Source organism: Melanostigma gelatinosum (genome assembly GCF_949748355.1).
Source record: "Melanostigma gelatinosum genome assembly, chromosome: 13".
In the NCBI taxonomy this organism is placed as follows: domain Eukaryota; kingdom Metazoa; phylum Chordata; class Actinopteri; order Perciformes; family Zoarcidae; genus Melanostigma; species Melanostigma gelatinosum.
In genome coordinates, this window is record NC_136646.1 from 1,155,617 (window position 1) to 1,180,776 (window position 25,160).

At 46.4% G+C, this 25,160-nt stretch overlaps 1 protein-coding gene across 1 annotated transcript; it reads right to left on the minus strand.

Moving 5' to 3' along the window:
* LOC306787312 (EF-hand domain-containing protein 1-like) lies at positions 1–23,242 on the minus strand (the record flags this gene model as incomplete). Its single annotated transcript, XM_079282430.1, has 10 exons — positions 1–73; positions 1,237–1,480; positions 1,806–1,995; positions 2,275–2,424; positions 2,552–2,839; positions 2,951–3,172; positions 4,768–5,028; positions 5,140–5,361; positions 18,423–18,445; positions 23,215–23,242. 10 exons carry the CDS (start codon positions 23,240–23,242, stop codon positions 1–3), a joined length of 1,701 nt encoding a protein of 566 aa, XP_079138556.1.
* Between the last annotated feature and the right edge of the window lie 1,918 nt (positions 23,243–25,160).

Consider the following 25,160-nt stretch of genomic DNA (forward strand, 5'->3'; position numbering starts at 1 on the left):
TCATGCTGGCCTCCCATACCACACTGAGGTGCGGTGGTTAAGCAGAGGTGCAGTACTCAAGCGCTTCTTTGAGCTGCGAGGGGAAATAGGACAATTTATGGAGAAGAAGGGATGCCCAGTAAAGGAACTTAAATGCAAGGAATGGGTGCAGGATCTTGCGTTTATGGTTGATATTACACAACACTTGAACACACTTAACACTACATTGCAGGGCCGTAACAGGGTTGTCACTCAATATTACGACAGCATAAGTGCGTTCAAGATGAAACTGTCACTGTGGGAGACGCAGCTATCCAACGGCGACACCGTGCATTTCTCTTGTCTCACAGCTGTGCGTCCGAAGGCACCGGACCGTCCCGATAATGATTTGGATAAATATAAAGACAACATAACAGATTTGCTGCGAGAGTTTGAGCAGAGGTTTCAGGCATTCAGTGAACTTGAGAACAAACTTGGCTTTTTTCGCTCGCCATTTACAGTGAAGCCTTCTGATATGCCAGCTGACATTCAACTCGAGCTTATTGACTTGCAGTGCGATTCCGCTATGAAGGATAAATTTGGGTCTGTGGGATTGGATACGTTTTATCAATATCTTGTGCCACTTAAAAGTCTGCTTTGAAGTGTCATGATAAACAGCTCTCAGGTGGCTGGTGCAGGCTGGGAGCTCTCCAAGGTCCTGAACTAACTCTCTGCTGCTGCTGCTGTTGTTGTTGGGAAGTGCAGGCAGCAGAGCAAAAAGCTCTCAAAAGACTTGTTTCTGTGTTTTCCCTACCATTACACTGGATGTAATTATATCCCTGTTGCATAATCTAATGTGCAGTATATTCTCATCTTCAGAGCCTACTAGTTTGATCTGATGTAATCTTATTGCCCATGCACTGCTATAACTTTTATTTTGTATTTTATTTATTTCAAAGCAGTATGACATATAAGGCAAAAATATTTTTTTCATAGCTCCCACTTGAGTTTGTTTAGTGTGGTGAGTTGGTTCAGGTGTAAAACTGCATTCACTCAACTGTCAAATAAACCAGTTGTTAACACATTCACAGCCAAACATGAAAATCATTTTTTTCTCCATTGTTTGTGAATAAATGTGTTGTGCTTAGAAAAGATCCCTTGTCATCCGTGATTATAATATGTAGGGTGGGCTACAAATGTAGGCTGAATGATAAAGCATAGTACTGAAAAACAAAGCTAAATATTTGGAGTTGACATTCTTTTACTGATCCGGCCCACCTGAGAACAGAAAGTCTGGATCCGGCCCCCGAGCCAAACTGAGTTTGACATGCCTGCTCTAAGGGTTTCATCTCCAGGTCAGGGTGATTCTTTTGGTAATACTCTTTAGTGAAGCCGTCGCAGTCATACAGCAGGAAGCGACGGCTCAGCAGCTCTATCCTTTCTCCCACCTGGAAGTCTTTGGGGGAGTAGTACTCGTCTACCTCCGCTGCTGAAACCTCCAGCACACAGCTGGGAAAGAGCTCTGGATGGAAATACGAGTATCGTCATTGCTGTTAATTCGCTTAGAAATCTTTTTACGTTGTCTCTTTTAAAAAAAATACAATTGTGTTTTTTTTTTCTGCACTGCAAACAATATTTGACAACAATATATATAACCAAAAGTCAATTAAGAGCAGTTTGATGTAAATTGTGTTCATGTGATGCTGGTTTTAAGATGAGAGACACTTTCTAGGGTCATTCGCTCTGATGACGTGACTGGATACAAAGAGGCTCCTGAACCAAAGCACCGCGTCAGATCCAATTATATACAAAGCTGAACGTGACAGAATCACAACGTTGCATTTTACCAGGCGGTTTCCTTGTCTTGGGCAACTTCAGTCTGCGCATCAGGACAGGGAAGGGTAATCGTCCACAGTTGCGTACGTAGACCTCATTGATCTCCACCGTGTCATCCACAAGGTAATACTGGATGGTAACAGGCCTGGTCTCCCCGAACAGATTATCCGTATCCTCCCACAGAGCAAAGAAACGCAGCACCTGACCAAGAAGAGGTTAAAAGCCTGGATTAGAATTAGAAAGTCAAATGCAAAATGTCACGGTACAAACACCCGGTTAACGATGCAAGATCACTTCAAAACATCACTTATATTTGAAAAATGTCAGTGGTTTAGTACAAAACTTATCCTGAGTTTTACTTTGCTTTTGTAGATGATTTATACTGTAAGGTTAAATTAACTTAAAATTGGCTTCACTATTACTGTATATATTGGCCCGATCCTAACTAGAAGAAACGCAAACTTCACAAATTTCCTTTACCATACAATCCATGGTCAGAAACTTGTGCAAGTTGTCAAATCCAGAGGCTTTTGTGAAGGCAGGCTGAGGGTTTTTGCCACGTTTGCTGTAGGGATCCACAGGGATTGGCTCAGGCTCGTTTAAAACAATGCCCTCACTTTCCATGAAGTCCTACATGTGATGAATGAGACACAGCATATATATACATACATGAACATATTGTTTTGTAAGACATGCATAGAAGATAACGAATATGCATGACACACTTCAAGAGCTTTCCTATAAGTGAATGTTGTACCTTTGTAAAAGTGTCACACTGTGTGATGTGGTACTTGACCCCGTACACCTCCAAGTCCATGCCAATATTGAGGTCTTTCCATTGGTAATGCTCTCCACGTTCATTCTTGGGCAGCCGCTGGCGTTTGAGCCGTTTTCCCTGAGATAATCCAGAATTCTCCACTATGGGCTCAAAGATGGACATGCAGTCATCCTCGAGGTAGTAGTTAATGACCACGGGACGCACCCAGCACTCCTCTTCAGGGGAATAATGGATATTTTCCTGAAAGTATGCATTGTAGCGCAGCACCTACAAGACAAGAGGGTGGTACAAAACAAACAAACAAGCAATTAATTGGATGGTTTATTGGACAGCAACAACAATCCAAATAAAATGAATGAATAGATAATATTATTGTACCTTTTTGTCAAGGGCCACGTGAGCTGGGATGAAGACTTTGACTGTGCTCTGGTCAGAGGAGCCATAAGTAATGTCTGGCGTCTCAATAGACAAATTACTGATCTCCTGCTGAAGCAACTGTTCAGATAAAAGAGGGTCCTGTCCAATACCCACAGTGGGGCGAGGGGCCAGAGCATAGCCTTTGTTGTACTTCAGTGTCTGGGGACGATGGAAGGTTGACTTCTGCACAGAAAGACATTAAAGGTCCCATGTTGTAAAAAGTGAGTTTTCTTTGTCTCTTTTTATTAAAAAGCAGGTGCTATGTAAATACTGTGAAAGGCCATGAATAAATACGTATACATATATATATACTAGGGCTGGGCGATATGGCCTAAAAAAAAAATCTCCGATTCTTTTACAAAAAATCCGATTCACGATTTAAATCGATTTTTTTCCCCCAAAAAAATTTGCAGATGACAGAAGCTGTTGAAAACAATTTTTTATTTCATTTTGTGATGATTTTCCCTCGTAGGTTGATAAAAATAAAGTGCAAACAAAACCTGAACATTGTAGAAAGGTGCCTGTAGTATACAAAAAGTATTTGGTCACTCTTTTGTTTCCCTGAATCATTTAAATATACAATTTAATTAAACATAACATTAAATGGCATTAAATAGTAGCCTTCCATTGTAAACAACTGTGCAAATGTAACTTTTTACAGTAAGCTTTTCTAACTGAATACACTGATACAAACACAGCATGAAATAAAATGTATGTGACCCTTTAACATTCACATTTTCAAAAGTGCAACATCTGTTCTAACATCAACATAACATATTTTGCACAGTAAATAAGTGCATGTAAACAAAATCAAGTGCATTCACAACATAACCAACAGTATTAAACAGTAGTGCATGTTTTTTCTAAATATTTTTTGCCAGGAAGACAAGCCTGTCTACTACCTCTGGCTTCAGGCATGCACGGTGGCATGTAACAATGCCCCCCCACACACTGAAAAGACTCTCAGAGGGGGCACTTGTAGCTGGCACAGAGAGGTATTTCTTTGCTAAAGTACTTAGCCTTGGAAAGTTACGTTGGTGACGCTTCCACCAGTCAAGTGGATCGGTGTCTGGGTCAACCTGCTGGACCACAGGTCAGTTGTTGCGGAGTAGAATGACATCCCCTCCAGCTCCGCAGAGATCCTTTGGCGTGTACTATTGTACAGCCGAGGCAAGGCAACGTCAGAAAAATGTTTACGGCTTGGTAGCACGTACCTGGGGTCCAAAGCTTTGAGAAGGTGAATAAACCCCGGCTTTTCCACGGTGTATATGGGCACCATATCTTTTGCGATATACATCGCGACTGCATCCGTGATGGCTTTCCACCGGGCACTCTTCTTCTCATGCGGAGTACAGTTGGTGAATGTCTCCAAAATGCTGGGTTGTTGTTGTGAGGTGGCGGCGGCGGCGGCGGCGGCGGCGGCGTCGCTTGTGCTCCCGCGGTCCTGCTCCCTCCTCAGGGCAACAACACTTCTCCCTGCATTAAACTTCTCCGTGCTGCATTAAATTTGTTGTGCTGCTTGATTTTGTAGCAATAGCTTTTAGACAGACCTTACATCGTGGTGCTGTTTGTTCTGTGTCAGATGACACGAACCCGAACCATTTCCAGACCACCGAAGACACATTCTTGCCTCTCTTAAGAACGAGAGCTTCACTGCTAGCCGCCATTGTTTTCGTTTGTAAACAATGCGCGCGCACTCTACTACGGGAACCCAACGGGGGGGAGGGGTGGGGGCGATTTTCTCGATTTTCAATAAAACACATCGCCTTAAAGCACACATTCGAATTACCCCCGTACACCTCCAAGTCCATGCCAATATTGAGGTCTTTCCATTGGTAATGCTCTCCACGTTCATTCTTGGGCAGCCGCTGGCGTTTGAGCCGTTTTCCCTGAGATAATCCAGAATTCTCCACTATGGGCTCAAAGATGGACATGCAGTCATCCTCGAGGTAGTAGTTAATGACCACGGGACGCACCCAGCACTCCTCTTCAGGGGAATAATGGATATTTTCCTGAAAGTATGCATTGTAGCGCAGCACCTACAAGACAAGAGGGTGGTACAAAACAAACAAACAAGCAATTAATTGGATGGTTTATTGGACAGCAACAACAATCCAAATAAAATGAATGAATAGATAATATTATTGTACCTTTTTGTCAAGGGCCACGTGAGCTGGGATGAAGACTTTGACTGTGCTCTGGTCAGAGGAGCCATAAGTAATGTCTGGCGTCTCAATAGACAAATTACTGATCTCCTGCTGAAGCAACTGTTCAGATAAAAGAGGGTCCTGTCCAATACCCACAGTGGGGCGAGGGGCCAGAGCATAGCCTTTGTTGTACTTCAGTGTCTGGGGACGATGGAAGGTTGACTTCTGCACAGAAAGACATTAAAGGTCCCATGTTGTAAAAAGTGAGTTTTCTTTGTCTCTTTTTATTAAAAAGCAGGTGCTATGTAAATACTGTGAAAGGCCATGAATAAATACGTATACATATATATATATACTAGGGCTGGGCGATATGGCCTAAAAAAAAAACTCCGATTCTTTTACAAAAAATCCGATTCACGATTTAAATCGATTTTTTTCCCCCAAAAAAATTTGCAGATGACAGAAGCTGTTGAAAACAATTTTTTATTTCATTTTGTGATGATTTTCCCTCGTAGGTTGATAAAAATAAAGTGCAAACAAAACCTGAACATTGTAGAAAGGTGCCTGTAGTATACAAAAAGTATTTGGTCACTCTTTTGTTTCCCTGAATCATTTAAATATACAATTTAATTAAACATAACATTAAATGGCATTAAATAGTAGCCTTCCATTGTAAACAACTGTGCAAATGTAACTTTTTACAGTAAGCTTTTCTAACTGAATACACTGATACAAACACAGCATGAAATAAAATGTATGTGACCCTTTAACATTCACATTTTCAAAAGTGCAACATCTGTTCTAACATCAACATAACATATTTTGCACAGTAAATAAGTGCATGTAAACAAAATCAAGTGCATTCACAACATAACCAACAGTATTAAACAGTAGTGCATGTTTTTTCTAAATATTTTTTGCCAGGAAGACAAGCCTGTCTACTACCTCTGGCTTCAGGCATGCACGGTGGCATGTAACAATGCCCCCCCACACACTGAAAAGACTCTCAGAGGGGGCACTTGTAGCTGGCACAGAGAGGTATTTCTTTGCTAAAGTACTTAGCCTTGGAAAGTTACGTTGGTGACGCTTCCACCAGTCAAGTGGATCGGTGTCTGGGTCAACCTGCTGGACCACAGGTCAGTTGTTGCGGAGTAGAATGACATCCCCTCCAGCTCCGCAGAGATCCTTTGGCGTGTACTATTGTACAGCCGAGGCAAGGCAACGTCAGAAAAATGTTTACGGCTTGGTAGCACGTACCTGGGGTCCAAAGCTTTGAGAAGGTGAATAAACCCCGGCTTTTCCACGGTGTATATGGGCACCATATCTTTTGCGATATACATCGCGACTGCATCCGTGATGGCTTTCCACCGGGCACTCTTCTTCTCATGCGGAGTACAGTTGGTGAATGTCTCCAAAATGCTGGGTTGTTGTTGTGAGGTGGCGGCGGCGGCGGCGGCGTCGCTTGTGCTCCCGCGGTCCTGCTCCCTCCTCAGGGCAACAACACTTCTCCCTGCATTAAACTTCTCCGTGCTGCATTAAATTTGTTGTGCTGCTTGATTTTGTAGCAATAGCTTTTAGACAGACCTTACATCGTGGTGCTGTTTGTTCTGTGTCAGATGACACGACCCCGAACCATTTCCAGACCACCGAAGACACATTCTTGCCTCTCTTAAGAACGAGAGCTTCACTGCTAGCCGCCATTGTTTTCGTTTGTAAACAATGCGCGCACACTCTACTACGGGAACCCAACGGGGGGAGGGGTGGGGGCGATTTTCTCGATTTTCAATAAAACACATCGCCTTAAAGCACACATTCGAATTAATCGATTAAATCGATTTATCGCCCAGCCCTACGTACTAGCTACACGTGGAACTAATTTACATTTTCAATTGTGCCTGGTGATGCTAGTCAATGTCGTTTAGCCGGGTGCATTCAATTTCTGTGTATCAGAATGTAGCATCAATAAGACAACAGTTAGGACTACAGTATGTTATGGAGGGACACACACACACACACACACACACACAGGTAACTTCTGCTGGGGTGTCAGACTTTGTGTATATCCAAGTAAATGACAAATACTAAAGTTACGTTGGCACGGCAGGTAGAGATAATATTAGCAAAGGAACGTTAGCGTGAGCTTTTCTGGCTAACGATAATTCATCTTAATAATCTCTCACGTTACCACAGAGATCAGAGGAAGCTAACATGTCTGAATCTCACATTAACAGATCAACTTAGCTTTAGCCCTACATTAGCTAGTTAGCTAGCATTTCGCTAACATTAGCCAACTTAAGATGTGTCTACATACACAGTGAGCGCGTATAATAAAACTTCAGTTCCATAGTAATGCTACCTTTGAGCAGACGTAGCATATCGAAGTACAACAGGAAATGGGGAAATTGATTGGAGCACTGAGCAAACGGGCGGGACTAAAACACAGAAATGATTCAGCATTTTTGCACTTCCTGTTCAGTCGTCTCAAAGTCAATGGTTGTTTTGATGTGTTTTTGGTAGGATGCCTGAAATAAGGTCTGTGGTTAACACAAGCTTATGATAGTTTACGCTTTGTTCTACAATATAAAATACATCAGCAGATACCCTTCTCGTGAATTTTGAGGCTTTTAGGTGTCTTAAGCCGGTTGCTAACATGTGGGTAAATGAGACTAAACGTGGATGGGAAAATCATGTAGGCTGTCTTTGGTCAAGAGAACCACTGCTAAGCTAACTTTGCTCTACAAAATGACGTCATCCCTGCGGCACTCTATGGAGGAGGGTCCCCCCCTATTTATTTTAAAAGAGCAACGGCCAACGGGGAAACTCCAAAACTATACTCCGTACATCAGGGCCAGACGTTGGCATTTATAGGGCTGGCCCCGCCTTGTTGCAGTCCCACCAAGAAGGAAACGCAGAGAGCTTCATCTATACAGCTGTATCATCTCATACAGAGAGGCTAACTGAACAAAGGTCGCAGAGTCGCTGCGTTCCGCAGAACCACAGAACCAACATGGTAGAGAGGAAAGTGCTCTGAGAGTAAGCACATGGAAGAAATGAAGGCCCAACATACCCATCCTCCATGATCCACAATCCAGCCCAGCAGATTGTTCGTGAAAAACTGCACGGTCCACTTCAGGATGTCCGTCACTAACTGAGGGAGGCGAGCCTCCACCATCTGATGGACAGCAGAAACACAAAGAGGTCCATACACAAAGAGACGATGCTGCCAAATTCAATAACATGGCTGGATCAGTGAACATCAGACTGTTGTCTGATATGAGATATATATGTTCATATATATATTCATATATATATATATCTATATATATTCATATATATCTATATATATTCATATATAGATATATATATTCATATATAGATATATATATTCATATATATATATTCATATATATATATATATATATATATTCATATATATATATATATATTCATATATATATATATCTATATATATTCATATATAGATATATATATTCATATATAGATATATATATTCATATATATATATATCTATATATATTCATATATAGATATATATATTCATATATAGATATATATATTCATATATATATATTCATATATATATATATATATATATATTCATATATATATATATATATATATTCATATATATATATATATTCATATATATATATATTCATATATATATATTCATATATATATTCATATATATATATATATATATATGTATGTATATATATATATTGTGACAGCCCCCGGGGTGGACAGGGGGTTTCACGACAACACTGACCAATAAACACAACCAGTCGGCAGATAAACGGTTCAAGTGAGGTTTTTACTGAAGGTAGAGAGGGGAAAGAGGTAGGATAGACACTCAAGAACACAATGTCCGTTTTCCAGAGGGAGGGTCGGGGTCCAATTCCACGGGTCGGTGCACAGCGGGTATTCCTCAGACGGTCCAGGGCGCGGGCAGGAGCAGGGTAGTCGTACAGGCAGGGGTCGTGAGCCGGGCGGGTAGTCAGACGTTCCAGGGTGATCCAGGGGTAAGGCAGTCTTCTCCAAGGGTTTCTCTGTTTAGCTACTTCTTCTGCTTCCTCTTCCACTCCTACTCTCTCCCGGTTTCCTGTTGCCTGGGCCCTTTTGTAGTCCCCTCCTCCTCCTCTGATAGGGTGTGGTCGCTCCCTCGTCTCTCCTCCTCAGGTGTTGCTTGTTGGGCTGATGGTGGTTTGGCGCTCTTTTCCCTTCCCTGACATGGGGGCTCCGCCTCCATGTCAGGCAATATCGTCCCTCTATCACTGCCCCTCTGGGGTTGCCCCTCCGGCTGCCACATACCCCCCCCCTTAAATCCGACCTGGGGGGAGGACTGCTCCAGGAACCTAGGGCGTCCCGTCTTGACAGGGCGTCCGCGTTTCCATGAGCGGCCCCGGATCTGTGGACAACAGAGAAAGCATACGGCTGAAGGGATAAAAACCAGCGGGTGACCCTGGCGTTATTGTCTTTCGCTCGGGACATCCATACCAGGGGGGCGTGGTCCGTGACCAGGGTAAAGTGCCGTCCCAGCAGATAGTACTTCAGTTCCCCCAGAGCCCATTTGATGGCCAAACATTCCTTCTCGACCGTGGCGTATTTTGTTTCTCTAGGTAACAGTTTTCTGCTTACGTACGTGATTGGGTGCTCCTCTCCATCCCTCAGCTGGGACAGGACGGCACCCACCCCGGTCTCGGAGGCATCCGTCTGTACCACCAACGGTTGGGTAAAGTCCGGGGTCACCAGCACTGGTTCGGAACACAGTGCTTCCTTCAGCTTCTCGAAGGCGTCCTCGGTCTCTGCCGTCCAGACGATCCGATCTGGCAGCCGGTTTTTGGTGAGGTCCGTCAGGGGCGCTGCAAGGGCAGAGAACTGGGGAACAAAACGTCGGTAGTAGCTAGCTAGCCCAATAAAGGCTCGTACCTGTTTCTTTGTGCGGGGGCGGGGCCACTCCCGGATCGCGTCGACTTTTCCTACCTGGGGCTTGACGCAGCCGCGGCCGATGGTGTACCCCAGGTAGTCAGCTTCCCGGAGGCCGAGGCGACATTTCTTGGGGTTGGCTGTCAGCCCCGCCCCTCGCAGAGCTTTCAGGACTGCGTCCAGTCTTTGGAGGTGAGCCCCCCATTCCTCCCCGTGTACGACGATGTCGTCCAGATAGGCTGCCGCGTATTCTCGATGGGGACGAAGTACCTGGTCCATCAGTCTCTGGTACGTGGGGGGGGCTCCGTGGAGCCCGAACGGCAGCCTCTTATAGTGGTACAGGCCCATGGGAGTAGTGAAGGCCGTTTTTTCCCTGTCTTCGGGGGCCACTGCCACTTGCCAGTAGCCTTTAGTCAAGTCGAGGGTGGTTATGTATCTGGCCCTCCCGATGCGCTCTATCATTTCGTCCACCCTGGGCATCGGGTAGGCATCAAATTTTGAGATGGCGTTGAGCTGTCTAAAATCATTACAGAATCTGACTGAGCCATCTGGTTTCGGAACCAACACTATAGGGCTGCACCACTCGCTAGTCGAGGGTTCGATGATGTCGGCCTCCAGCATACTCTGTACCTCTCTCTCTATCGCCCCCCGGCGGGCTTCGGGGATGCGGTACGGCCTTAGTTTTACCTTCTTCCCGGGCTCGGTGATTATCCGGTGTTGCACCAGTGTGGTGTATCCGGGGTCCGGGGAGAACACGTCTCGGAACCGATCCACCATTTCCCGGACGTCCTGCTTCTGCCGGGGGGTCAACTCTTCTCCCACGGGTACCTCGACGGGCTCCGTTTTTCCTGGGGTTGTAGAGAGAGAGAAACAGAGCATGGCATCCCTACTCACCCATTTCTTGAGAAGGTTAACATGATAGATCTTCGTCGGGTGCCTTCGACCTGGTTGCCTGACTCGGTAGTTTACCGGCCCCAATTTTTCCATACTTTCATACGGTCCCCTCCATCGGGCTAAAAACTTACATTCCGCCGTGGGCACCAGGACCAACACCCGATCCCCTGGGTTAAACACTCGGGGTTGTGTTCCCCGGTTGTACACGCGGGCTTGGGCCGCCTGTGCCTCGGCCATGTGTTCTCGGACTATGGGCCAGAGTGATGCCATCCTCACCCTCATCTCCTCGACGTGGTCCACCATGGTGCGGTAGGGGGAGGGTTGGTGTTCCCAGGCTTCCTTGGCCAGGTCGAGTAGTCCCCGGGGTCGTCGACCGTACAGGAGCTCGAAGGGCGAGAATCCTGTAGACGCCTGGGGCACCTCTCTAATGGAGAACATAAGGAATGGCAGCAGTTGGTCCCAATTCTTACCGTCCTGGTCCATGGTCTTTTTCAGCATTTTTTTCAGTGTCTGGTTGAATCTCTCGACTAGGCCGTCCGTTTGGGGGTGATACACCGACGTCCTCAGTTGGGTCACCTTCAGCATGCCACACAGGTCCTTCATGATCCTTTTTATCTCATGCATCTGGGCTCGCGGAGAAAGTGAGGCGTCATATGACCAGTCATGAAATCGTTGGGCCTTTAAGAACAGCGTGACCCCGCATCGCTGTAACGCTTCCGCTTTCAAAACCCGGAAGTCAACTTTTCCAGCGCGCTCTAAGTCCTGATACGTTACCTGCGTTTCATTGATCAAAAAGGGGGCTATTAACTCTGCCCAGTGATCTTCTGGCCATTTCTCGCGGAGTGCCGTTGTCTGGAATATTTGGAAAAAAACTTCAACATCGTCCGCTGCCGTTTGTTTGAGCAGGAAGCGCGCTGGATTGGCTCTCTCCACGGTATGTTGCTCCTGTTGGTTCTGTAACATGCCCTTGATTTCGCTTTGCATGGCCTCCGCGCGTTCTGTTTGCAATTCCATATATTTCTCCATTTGGCTTTGCTGTTGGTATTGTTGTTGCTGCTGGGATTGGAGGATTTGCATTTGTATTTGCATGGCTTGTTCGTGGCGCTTTTGGGTTTCTTGGTTGCTAGCGATTAGCCCCGCTAGCAGCTCTTGAAATGGCACCGGGGTGGCCATGCTTACTGGGTCGGTTGGTCTATCGGTCAGCGTTGCCAGAACCGGGTAGTGCCCACATTCTCCACCAAGTTGTGACAGCCCCCGGGGTGGACAGGGGGTTTCACGACAACACTGACCAATAAACACAACCAGTCGGCAGATAAACGGTTCAAGTGAGGTTTTTACTGAAGGTAGAGAGGGGAAAGAGGTAGGATAGACACTCAAGAACACAATGTCCGTTTTCCAGAGGGAGGGTCGGGGTCCAATTCCACGGGTCGGTGCACAGCGGGTATTCCTCAGACGGTCCAGGGCGCGGGCAGGAGCAGGGTAGTCGTACAGGCAGGGGTCGTGAGCCGGGCGGGTAGTCAGACGTTCCAGGGTGATCCAGGGGTAAGGCAGTCTTCTCCAAGGGTTTCTCTGTTTAGCTACTTCTTCTGCTTCCTCTTCCACTCCTACTCTCTCCCGGTTTCCTGTTGCCTGGGCCCTTTTGTAGTCCCCTCCTCCTCCTCTGATAGGGTGTGGTCGCTCCCTCGTCTCTCCTCCTCAGGTGTTGCTTGTTGGGCTGATGGTGGTTTGGCGCTCTTTTCCCTTCCCTGACATGGGGGCTCCGCCTCCATGTCAGGCAATATCGTCCCTCTATCACTGCCCCTCTGGGGTTGCCCCTCCGGCTGCCACAATATATATATATATATGTATATGTGACATACACACAGAAGCGCAAACAATCACTTTTTATCAATATTTGTTTGGAAAAGCCCCCAAATGAAGACATTTCAAATTAAAACAATACACTTTTGAGGTGATGAGTAAAGCTTTGAATGGAAAATACAAAGTGAAACGCGCCAAAAGTTGGCTGAGCGATCCGATGGACGCCTGATAAATCACTAGCAGCTGCAGTAGGTCATGCAAAGACAGACGCATTCCAAGGAACAAGAATCATTCTGGTACTGAGCATCAGCGCTGATCGCCTCTCCAGCTGGAACACAACCCTCCTCATCGAGGCAGGTCACAGCACTGCCAGACCTTCTGATGGACAGGCAAGCTCTGAGAAGAAAAGAAGCTAACCCACCTTGACGGCTAGCTTGGCGGCAACGTAAAAGAACAGAGCGATCCTCTCCCAGGTGATCCCCTCCTCAATCACTCTGGCCCCCACTTGCTTAAAGTGGTCCCACTTCGAGCTGGAGGAACAAGCCACTCCGTCAATCGCTCTGAAAGAGAGACAGGATGCAGTTTAAGTAGATGTTGTAAGAAATTTGAGCGTAGAACTGTGTGTTTAGTAGATATAATAAAAGTGTTTAATAATTCATATTTAAGAATTCATAATTAGTCATCATAAGTGTTTTGGAAATGCATAATTAAGATAAGCATAAAGTGTTTTAGGATTAGTAGCTAACAGTAGAATTTGAGACATGAAGCTTATGCCAAAGTTGCAAAGCCTTCTCTATTATATGGAATGTTTATCATAGAAGGGATTAAGCAATAACTGACCGACATTGAATGTGTTAGTAAACGCAGAGACAGAAAGCCAGACAGGCGAATACACTCCTGGAAGTTAGCCAATAGGAATTGGGATAAACGGAAGGGGAGGAGTTGCGAACGGATATGAGGGCGGGAATAGAAAAGCATTTTTCTCGTTCTCTTTAGCGTGTGGTGCCACGGGACGGCTGTGTCTCATGGGACCAGGGACGAGTTTTTTCCAAAGTGGGGTAATATTGTAATATTTCATAGGAGTATGTACTCCATTGTTTAACTGTAATCATACTTGCATCGGTGGGATTAAAATCCTTTTAATTGTAAACCAGTTTTGGTAGATTTATTATTGCAGCGTGTGAACTGTAGGAAGCAGCTGGACACACGTGCTTCCGGCCTCCTCTTTGTGAAGCAGGCTAAAACTTCACAATGTTAAGAAACTACGGAGCGCGTATTACACATCTACCCCGGTTCTATTTTCCGTATTGCATCACAAGCGCTGAGACACAGCGGGCGATAGACTCACTCTTGTAACTCCTCGTCGGCTCGGATAGTGTCGCAGATGCTGTGGATACGGTTGATCAGCTGGGTCACCATCTTCTGCTCCTGCTCAGTCAGTCGACCTTTGACCGATGACCATGTGGTATGAAACTCAAGGGGAAATTCCAAAGACTTTTCCCATAGTGAATTATGGATTTCTCACCGAACTCGGCCCACATTCCCATAGAAAGCAATGGGCTAGGACCCTGAAAATTGAACGGTCAGTCGACCTTTGGCCAATGACCATGTGGTATGAAAATCAAGGGGAAATTCCAAACACTTTTCCCATAGTGAATTATGGATTTCTCACCGAACTCGGCCCACATTCCCATAGAAAGCAATGGGCTAGGACCCTGAAAGTGCAACAGTCAGTCGACCTTTGGCCAAAGACCATGTGGTATGAAAATCAAGGGGAAATTCCATACACTTTCTGCGATGGTACACTTTCTGCTATGGTAAACTCCGTACACGTAGAAATTACGGCCTTTTGACTCAATTCTGCCTAAAGACACCTAGAAAACAATGGGCTAGGAGGCTGAAATTGTCACATTAAGTCAACCTCTGCCCCAAGATGAAATGGTCTGAATATCAACGGGAAATTCTGTACAGTTTTCCCATAGTGATTCATGGCATTTAGCATTTATTTGGCTTAAATAGACGTTCAGTTAATATCCCTAGAAAGCAATGGGCTAGCATGCTGAAATTTTCAGAGTCAGTCGGCCCTTGGCCACAAACCACGTGGTATGAAAATCAATAGGAAATTCGGTACACTTTTCCCGTAGTAATATATGGCATTTTTCTTCATTTTAAAGTTATTTGGCCTAATTACCCCATAAAACAATGGGCTAGGACCGTGAAATTTTCACAGTCATTCCATCTTTGCCCCATCGTTAAATGGTATGAAACTCAATGGGACATTCCAAACACTTTTCCCATAGTGAACTATGGATGTCTCTACCCAGATGACACTTATGTTCCGACATGGCCTTCAACAGTCTTTTCTCTCAAAATGTCCACTTTAATTTAAAGTAGAGATTTGATTAATTTTCTCCTTCAAAGAGGGGCTCGTCACCATTACACACCTATAATCTGGGCCTCGTAGCTGCAAGTTAAGGTCCCCAAAAACAGCCCCAAAGGTCAAAATTGAGGCATATGACCTCATCTTTCGGCCTGTTTTGGCAAGTGAGAAACGGGCCATTAAATCGTAGTGAAAGGTTGGAACTGCCTGATTTTTGCATAAATCAGTCACCTGTGATAAGGTGATGCAGGATCTAAAGCGAGATATCTGTAGAACCTTGGGAAAGCTAACTTCCGGTAGCAGCATGCTAATGACTTGAATCCAATTGAACCTTGAAGAGGGTCCTGTTTTGGCCATCATATGTGAATTTCATCAAAGAAGGCCATTGACAAGTGTTTTAAAATTGATCAATATTAAAAAGTGGTCAAAATCCAGATTTTACCAGTCTTTTCTCAAACTGTTTATACTTTAAAAAGGGGTAGGGTTTTAAATCCTTTTCTGCCTCAAAGAGGGGCTCGTCACCATTACACACCTATAATCTGGGCCTCATAGCTGCAAGGTAAGGTCCCCAAAAACAGCCACAAAGGGTTTAATTGGGCTTAATTGGGGCCTTAGTCACTTATATTTTGGCATATGCAAGAATGGCCATAATTTCTCAAATATGGGTCCTAGAACCCCCAGATTGTGCACACACATTGTGGACAAGGCCTACAATAGGACCACCTGGAAAAATCCCTCTAGATTATCTAGAACTGATTTTTGCCTGTATCAAACTCAGACTTCAGCATGGGGTACATGTCCCTGTCGTACTCTTGATGAGATCAGACCATCTTTTACTTCTGAAGATGTCAGAGCCCTGTTTTTTTAATATGTTGTAGACAGGCCCCAATGAGGCACATTCAAGTTTCAGTTGTCCATCTTTTTTCCACATTTACAGAGTGCATCAGAAAAACACAAAATCAATGTCCCAGAGACCATGAATGAGTTCCTCGACATGTCCGACGATGAAGGTATGTGAAGAATGCTCAAATGACTGCTTCATTCTACGATGTTTCACACATTTAGCACTAAAATTGCATTGATTAATACGTGCAAACCATTGCTGTGACTTCACGATTTTATTACAAAAAAGCAATTGTAACAAGCCACAGGCTCCGTTGTTTGGGCAGGGCTGCTTTTGTGTGTGAATGAAATGCGAGCCTCAGTGCCATCTGGTCAGTCTCCAGGTGATGAAGCTCCCTAGAGCCAGGCCGGTGATAAAGATGACGATGAGGCCGTAGCTGTGGGAGCTCAGCGACGACACACTCTGCACGGACGCCACCTCCAGCTCCGAAAAACTGTTGATCTGTGGAGAGACAGCTCCGATCACCTGGTGTGGAAAACATGCATCTGGAAAACATTCATGCCACTAAATGCCGATTACTTTTTTACAAATGTGATTGACTATCTGTCGTCCATGTGGCTCCGGAATGTTTTATTGTCGGTGCAGGAAGTGACAACAAACATGAGAAATATCCATCCGCCTTGCTATGCTGCTGTGCACTTCACGGTGAGCAGAACTGTGAATAAAGCTTCACAAGCTGAAGCAGCAGCTGGGTCAGCGATGTTCAGCCCCTCAAACTCCTTTGAAAACTTTTCCACCACCGGAACTTAACCCCTAACGTACTGCGCAGCCAGTGTGTTGTCTCATGTGTGAACACTACCATCGTTTGTCAATCCCGTATCAGACTAATGCCGCGTCTCCACGGTACAGCTCTGTTCTCAGCTCTTCTCTATTCGTTTTCCACTGTGCACCCACCCCCAAGATCTGGGTCCAGTGAATACAAAACATATTGCGGTCGCTGTTGATGCTTGGCTATTTAAAAACAGCAGGTTTGTGCAGGAAGTGCCGTGTCGAGGTGGTGAAGGTTCTCTCTCATTGGCTGGTCTGCAGTGTTGTAAATCCACCTTCCAGTACAACGTACTAGCTACACGTGGAACTAATTTACATTTTCAATTGTGCCTGGTGATGCTAGTCAATGTCGTTTAGCCGGGTGCATTCAATTTCTGTGTATCAGAATGTAGCATCAATAAGACAACAGTTAGGACTACAGTATGTGATGGAGGGACACACACACACACACACACACACACAGGTAACTTCTGCTGGGGTGTCAGACTTTGTGTATATCCAAATAAATGACAAATACTAAAGTTACGTTGGCACGGCAGGTAGAGATAATATTAGCAAAGGAACGTTAGCGTGATCTTTTCTGGCTAACGATAATTCATCTTAATAATCTCTCTCACGTTACCACAGAGATCAGAGGAAGCTAACATGTCTGAATCTCACATTAACAGATCAACTTAGCTTTAGCCCTACATTAGCTAGTTAGCTAGCATTTCGCTAACATTAGCCAACTTAAGATGTGTCTACATACACAGTGAGCGCGTATAATAAAACTTCAATTCCATAGTAATGCTACCTTTGAGCAGACGTAGCATATCGAAGTACAACAGGAAATGGGGAAATTAATTGGAGCACTGAGCAAACGGGCGGGACTAAAACACAGAAATGATTCAGCATTTTTGCACTTCCTGTTCAGTCGTCTCAAAGTCAATGGTTGTTTTGATGTGTTTTTGGTAGGATGCCTGAAATAAGGTCTGTGGTTAACACAAGCTTATGATAGTTTACGCTTTGTTCTACAATATAAAATACATCAGCAGATACCCTTCTCGTGAATTTTGAGGCTTTTAGGTGTCTTAAGCCGGTTGCTAACATGTGGGTAAATGAGACTAAACGTGGATGGGAAAATCATGTAGGCTGTCTTTGGTCAAGAGAACCACTGCTAAGCTAACTTGTGGGATTGCTCTACAAAATGGCGTCATCCCTGCGGCACTCTATGGAGGAGGGTCCCCCCCTATTTATTTTAAAAGAGCAACGGCCAACGGGGAAACTCCAAAACTATACTCCGTACATCAGGGCCAGACGTTGGCATTTATAGGGCTGGCCCCGCCTTGTTGCAGTCCCACCAAGAAGGAAACGCGGAGAGCTTCATCTATATAGCTGTACCATCTCATACAGAGAGGCTAACTGAACAAAGGTTGCAGTGTCACTGCGTTCCGCAGAACCACAGAACCAACATGGTAGAGAGGAAAGTGCTCTGAGAGTAAGCACATGGAAGAAATGAAGGCCCAACATACCCATCCTCCATGATCCACAATCCAGCCCAGCAGAGTGTTCCTGAAAAACTCCACGGTCCACTTCAGGATGTCCCTCACTGACTGAGGGAGGTGAGCCTCCACCATCTGATGGACAGCAGAAACACAAAGAGGTCCATACACAAAGAGACGATGCTGCCAAATTCAATAAGATGGCTGGATCAGTGAACATCAGACTGTTGTCTGATATGAGATATATATGTTCATATATATATTCATATGTATATTCATATATAGATATATAGATAGTCACGTCTGGTGCCTGACGTGACTTTGGGAAGGTTTGGAGGAGTTGGCACGGTGTGCTTTGTTGCGTAGACTCTCTTTTCCCTTTCTTCTCTCTTTCCTTGTGGTGGTGGAGGGGGACGCTGTGAACCTGGCAACCTGGAACGTCGAGGCCGGCGGGGCGGGGCTTGGTGGTGCGTGATTGCGTCACTTACGGCGCGCCCGTGTGTTGATGGAAAGTCCGTCGCTGCGTGGCGAGGTGTCATGGCGGCTGCTAGGAGTTGGAGCAGTGTCGCTTTTTTGTCGCGGCGCTTGTGGGGGATCCCCCTCTCCTGCGCTCCGTTAACAGGCGCGCTACGGTCCAGGCCGCGATCCTGGGCGGGTCGGTCCCGCTGGGAGATGCGGTCGGGGCGCGAGCGCCGTGCCGGTGGCTTCGAGCGCGGTGTGCTGGGATGCTGGAGTCGCCGGAAGCCGGGCTGTCGGAGGTTTGTCCCCGAGCGCTGCGTCCGGAGCGAGCGGATGAGGAAGGGGGGGACTTCCGCGTCCGTTGCCCGCGTTCGGGGGCAGCGGATCGCCGTCTGCCACGGAGGCGTGCCGGTGTGGGACTTGGTTCGCTGGACGATGACGGTCGGTCTGGGTCCCCGTACTGGCGGATTGCCCGGAGGGAGGGATTCCGGTCGATGGATGTGGCCGGTCGGCGGGTTCAGCTGCGTTGGGCCGCCGGGGCGCTCCCGGAGGCGATCGGTGGCATCTGGAAGCCCTGCCTCGGTGGAGTGCGGCCCCGGGCTGTGCGGGTGACGGCTGGGGAGGCAAACGGTTCTTCGTCATCGGGAGGCCCGGTTAGTAGCAGGTCCATGCTGGCAAGGTAAGGGGTTTATTTTCCTTCCCTGTTCGTTGTTTTTGCGGTGCTGCGGGCATTCTTGCGTTTTGGTGCGAACGACGTAAAGGAGTTGTACCCCAAACCGGACAGTTTTTAGCTAATGTTTCAATACAATTCACTTACAATGTTGATAAAAACGATCGTGTAATGTTTTCAGTTGATTTAATGGTGTTAAACTGAAGTTAAACTTCGTACCTTTCAAACGAAATGTTGTTGTAATTATTACAGTTAGCTTTGCCTTCACCAGAGTCGTTAAAACGATGCTAACACGGGTGAATTAGCCGTGCACTGCTCTTGGCCTAATCCGTACAGGACTTCTATCCTCGTTGTAAACACTGGCTGCTGCTGGTTTTTCGGGGATATTCGATTGTTCCAGGGTCGCAAAAATGACCATCAATGCTGTCAACACATCCGGGACCGTAGTTCTGTCCTTCACAATAAGATATCACGCTTCAACAACTCCAAATGATGCAACAAAAGCTCCTTAATTTCCGTTCGAGCTGTTTAAGCATCGCCCGAGCGTTCTTTCTGCTTTTTCTCATCAAAGTCACTTTCCTATAGTATTTAGACATATAAACGTCCATATATATTCATGAAATTTGACACGTAGATTATTTGATATGTATGAATTAATATTATTTACGTTTGGTTGGCGATCGCCGAAGAAAATGACAGCGTAATGACCGGAAAGGGCGTCACGATGGAATCGTTCGAGACAGGCCAATAGCAGCTAGCGCCGACCGAGGCAGGCCATCGTTACGTTAGCAGCCTGACTCTTTTCTGAAGGTGTAGCAGCCTTACGGTTTGGTGCGAAAGGCGTAGCAGGCTGAGCTATGGTGGCCGTGGGTATTTGTAGGGTGTGGCCGGAAGTGGCCCCGTGGAGGTGTGGCCCTGCTCCTGAAATTCAGCTAAGGTTTATCTCCAATTAAGCTCCAGACAAAGTGATGCCTCCTTTTATTTGACTTTATGTGATTTTTACAGCAGCGTAGAGCTCCACTATGACAACAATACTATTGTTGTGGCTTTAAAGAGAGCGATATAACGACTTTAGTTCCACAAAGGACTGACGTGAGGTAAAGCAGCTGAAGAACGTACTTCAGCCAACTGACAGAAAGGAGACTCACTCTTTGATCAGGGCCTCTCCGATCCTCGCGTCTGTGGAGGAACAGAACAGCATCAGTGGGTTACTCGCGTTAAATGACACAAGGCAGCGTTACAACCTCCATCCAGGGGCGGACTGGCCATCGGGGATCCCCCGGTATCCCCGGTAGGCCGACGGGGTTTGGGCCGGTCCAATACCGGACCACCTCCATCATCAACCGGCCCTCGCTCTGAGATCGCCGACCCCGACTGTATTCTATGCTTCACAGAACACGTTAAATTTACTCTAATACTTAAAGATCATAATCGCTGACTGATATTTATACTACTCCTCGCGATCTGTATTCACACTCGTGGTTTCCATCTGTGAGCCGGCAGCACCCCTACACACACCCAGCATGCAATCTGCCCCAAAGAGGCGGGTCTATGAAGCAGTTTAGCCAATGATGCTTTAATGCTGATTAAAGATATAAATGAGTGAAATACAATTTAGCCAATCAGCATCCTCAAATAGATTCAGCGCCGGAGCCGGCATTCTGGTCGATAGTAGTTCACGGAGCCGCCTAAGCCCCGCCTCTTCACGTTTAGAATGCCACATATAGATAGTGACATATCTGCTATATGTTATCCTTCCACAATTAATTCTAGATCACTACAGCCTTTCATGTAGATTTCTTTTGTATTTATCATATTACTATTATTTTATTTTGGGGGGAGGGGATTAGTAATGTAATACCGATTCAGCAGCATTAACTAAGGTACCACACTTTTATCTTATTGCTCTCTTGAGTGAAGCGGACTAAGAGTTTGGACTTCCACGCTTCAGGCGACATCCTGCCAGCAACGAGGGGTTTTCTTTCATTTCATTTTTCCAACTTGTGTAATTAAAGGTAACCTGAATATAGTTCGATTGTATCGTTTCCTGCAGTGGCGGCTGGTGGAAAATTTTCTAGGTTGGGCCACCCTATCAATTTCAGCAAACATCCCAGTATGATTTAATGCAAAAAAAATGTAAGTATCAAACACGTATTATTACTTGGCAGTTAAATATTTAACATGTATTCCAACACGAAAACAATCAGTAAATAACACTTATATAATATAATATAACATGTTCATTTATTGAGATGCCCCTATGGACCTTGTTATAGGAGGTAAAGATCAGGAGAAGTAAACATGAAGTGTAATTATGAATACTGATGTTAAATTAAGCTATGATGAGTTTTCACTGTTAATTTAACATCTCTATTACATGTTGATGCCTCCATGACCAAGTTAAGCAGATGAGACTGAGGACAACTATGTAGAATAAAAGATGTTCACTTTGTCTAACATGTAGCTTGACAGAGTTCTCCATGTGTGTCCTGGTGTTCTCATGTTTCCTTACCTCCTCATCCCTCACTCCCTACCCTGGTGTTCTCATGTTTCCTTACCTCCTCATCCCTCACTCCCGTAACTGTCCGTGCTGGATCCGTCCCCGTTGTTTTAAAAAGCTAAATACGTTATTAACATGACGTCATCCAGCTAGCCAAACCTGTCTGGTGTACAGCTAGTACAGAAGCTCTGCATGTACTGCTTCCCTTTCCCGCGAGTCTGCTGTCTGATTGTGAGGTCAGGCTGATCTGATATCAGCTCTTTGGCTGCAGAATCTCCGCCAAAGTTCTCCTCTCAAACGGGTCTTGGAGGAGTAGTGCTCGCGCTGGCGCGGGCACCTGTAGAGACTTCTCCTGACGAGAACGCGCAATGACGAGAGCTGAATCTATTTGAGGCCGCTGATTGGCTAAATTGTATGTCACTCATTTATATCTTGAATCAGCAATTCGCTAAACTGCTTCATAGCCCCGTCTCTTTTGGGCCAAAACGATTAGGCCCCCCAAGCTGCGCGTTCTCAGAGTGTCGTGCACACAGACAGAGAGCACGAGCAGAGAGCACACAGGCAGAGAGCACGAGCAGGAAAGGCATATATTTTGCGCAGATATCATACTTTACACACATTACTGGGTACATTCCATAGTTCAAAAACACAAATATTGACAATTTATATAATTTATGATTATTATAATTTTTTTTTTTTTTTTTGCGTGGCTCATGGTGGGGCCATGCCCCTGTATTGACCAGCCGCCACTGGTTTCCTGTTAAAGGGAATTATTACGGTAACCCTCAAGTTATTAAAGGGAATTAGAAAACAGCCCTACCTAGAACATGTGCACCAGCTGCCACTGCGTATAACCATATTCATCTAGCAAACGATACCTACCTTGGATTGTTACAATAGCCAGTGTCATTTTATTCAATGTGTCCATCTGGGCAAATTGGTGGATCCAAATGTTATAAAAAAAAACATGTATGATGTAATTTCTTTGTAATCATCCAAAATAATGTTAAGTGTATGTTATTTTTCCAAGTAGGCCACTGACTGGTCGATACGTGCGATGCATTGAGTGGGCAACGCGCCGTGTATTGAGTGGGCCGGTCTGACAGTAACTCCCGGGCCACTTTTTTCCGCCAGTCCGGCCCTGCCCCCATCTACATGTTCACAATGGTGTCACTGTGCGGGATACAGCCAGGCGATGTACACAAATACAGCCATGATAAATAGGAATATGCAGTTTAACTCGAATGGACGTCTTTAAGTGTGCGTTGAGCTTACCTGACATGCCGCTACCTTCACACGCCATGGCAACCAACTAGAAACACTTCTAAAGTTAACGTTAAGTGAACTCTTCTTCCCTCAGAAACTCCGCATCCTTTCCTTCACTGTCGGATAAACGCTCCTTTAAAAACTGTATCCGGTGATTAAACACGACTCATATGATGCGTGTGTAATTACAACAAACACACATTCACTAGCTTAGGGCCCCACCTCGGCGATTTGGCCGGCTGGAGAGTTTTAGGGATGGTTGGTGGAGGGTAGCCTGAGCGAAGCGGTTTGGGGAAAGGCTAATTTGAGGGTCCATTGTGGCTCCCGGGCCTTGCACACCCCCCCGGTCCATGTGGGACAGTAGTGGCTGTGGAGGCAGGTGGCCTTCCGGGAGTAGTTTTAAAGTGGGGCGGGAGGGTGGGGTGCGAAAGCCGTAGCAGGCTGAGCTATGGTGGCCGTGGGTATTTGTAGGGTGTGGCCGGGAGTGGCCCCGTGGAGGTGTGGCCCTGCTCCTGAAATTCAGCTAAGGTTTATCTCCAATTCACTAGCTTAGGGCCCCACCTCGGCGATTTGGCCGGCTGGAGAGTGTTAGGGATGGTTGGTGGAGGGTAGCCTGAGCGAAGCGGTTTGGGGAAAGGCTAGTTTGAGGGTCCACTGCGGCTCCCGGGCCTTGCACACCCCCAAAAGCCTGCCTACGGGAGCAGTGCCGCCTGCCCGTTGCGCATGTCGGTGGCACTGTGGCGAGTGTAGAGTTGGTAGGCGGGGGAGGGCCAGCGGCCCAGGCTTTGATGGTGGTCTGGGACTCCTCTGCGCGCTGTGGTGGAGTGGCCGGGGAAGGAGCCGGGATTGATCCCGGAGATGGTTAGGATTCCCCTGAAGTGCCAGAGGAACCAGGCCGGTCTGACAGTAACTCCCGGGCCACTTTTTTCCGCCAGTCCGGCCCTGCCTCCACCTACATGTTCACAATGGTGTCACTGTGCGGGATACAGCCAGGCGATGTACACAAATACAGCCATGATAAATAGGAATATGCACTTTAACTCGAATGGAAGTCTTTAAGTGTGCGTTGAGCTTACCTGACATGCCGCTACCTTCACACACCATGGCAACCAACTAGAAACACTTCTAAATAATAATAATAACTTTAATTTATATAGCGCCTTTCAGGGGACCCAAGGCCGCTTTACAAGAGTAACAAAACAGTTTAGACAAACAGTCAGAAAAACAAAACAAGTAAACTAGGGGCCGAAAGCCTTGGCGAACAGATGGGACTTGAGGGCCCTTTTGAAGGCGTCCAGAGTGGAGATGTTGCGAATCACCGCAGGGAGAGAGTTCCAGAGGGTGGGGGCTGCCACACTGAAAGCTCTGTCCCCGAAGGTTCGCAGTTTGGTGCGGGCGGTGGTAAGCAGGCCAGAGTCTGAAGACCGCAGGTTCCGGGGAGGGGCATGTGGGCGGAGGAGGTCCGATAGGTACTGGGGGGCATGGGCATGGAGGGACTTGTAGGTGAGGAGGAGGATCTTGTATGAGATGCGGGACTTGACCGGGAGCCAGTGGAGGTTGATGAGGGTGGGGGTGATGTGCTGCCAGGGCTTTGTGTGCGTGAGAACCCTGGCAGCAGAGTTTTGTACATACTGGAGCCTGTCCAGGGTTTTGTTGGGTACCCCGAACAGGACACCATTGCAGTAGTCCAAGCGGGAGGTGACAAACGCATGGACCAGGGTTTCAGCAACAGACTCCGAGAGTGACGGTCGGAGTCTGGCAATGTTCCTGAGATGGAAAAAGGCAGTTTTGGTGACGGACTTGATGTGGGACTTGAAGGAAAGGGTGGAGTCCAGGATGACACCCAGGTTGCGGACTTCAGGAGATGGGGAGATGGAGCAGCCGTCAACCTCGAGGATGAAGTCACCAACCTTCCGGAGCAGCGCCTTGGGTGCCACAACCATGAGCTCTGTCTT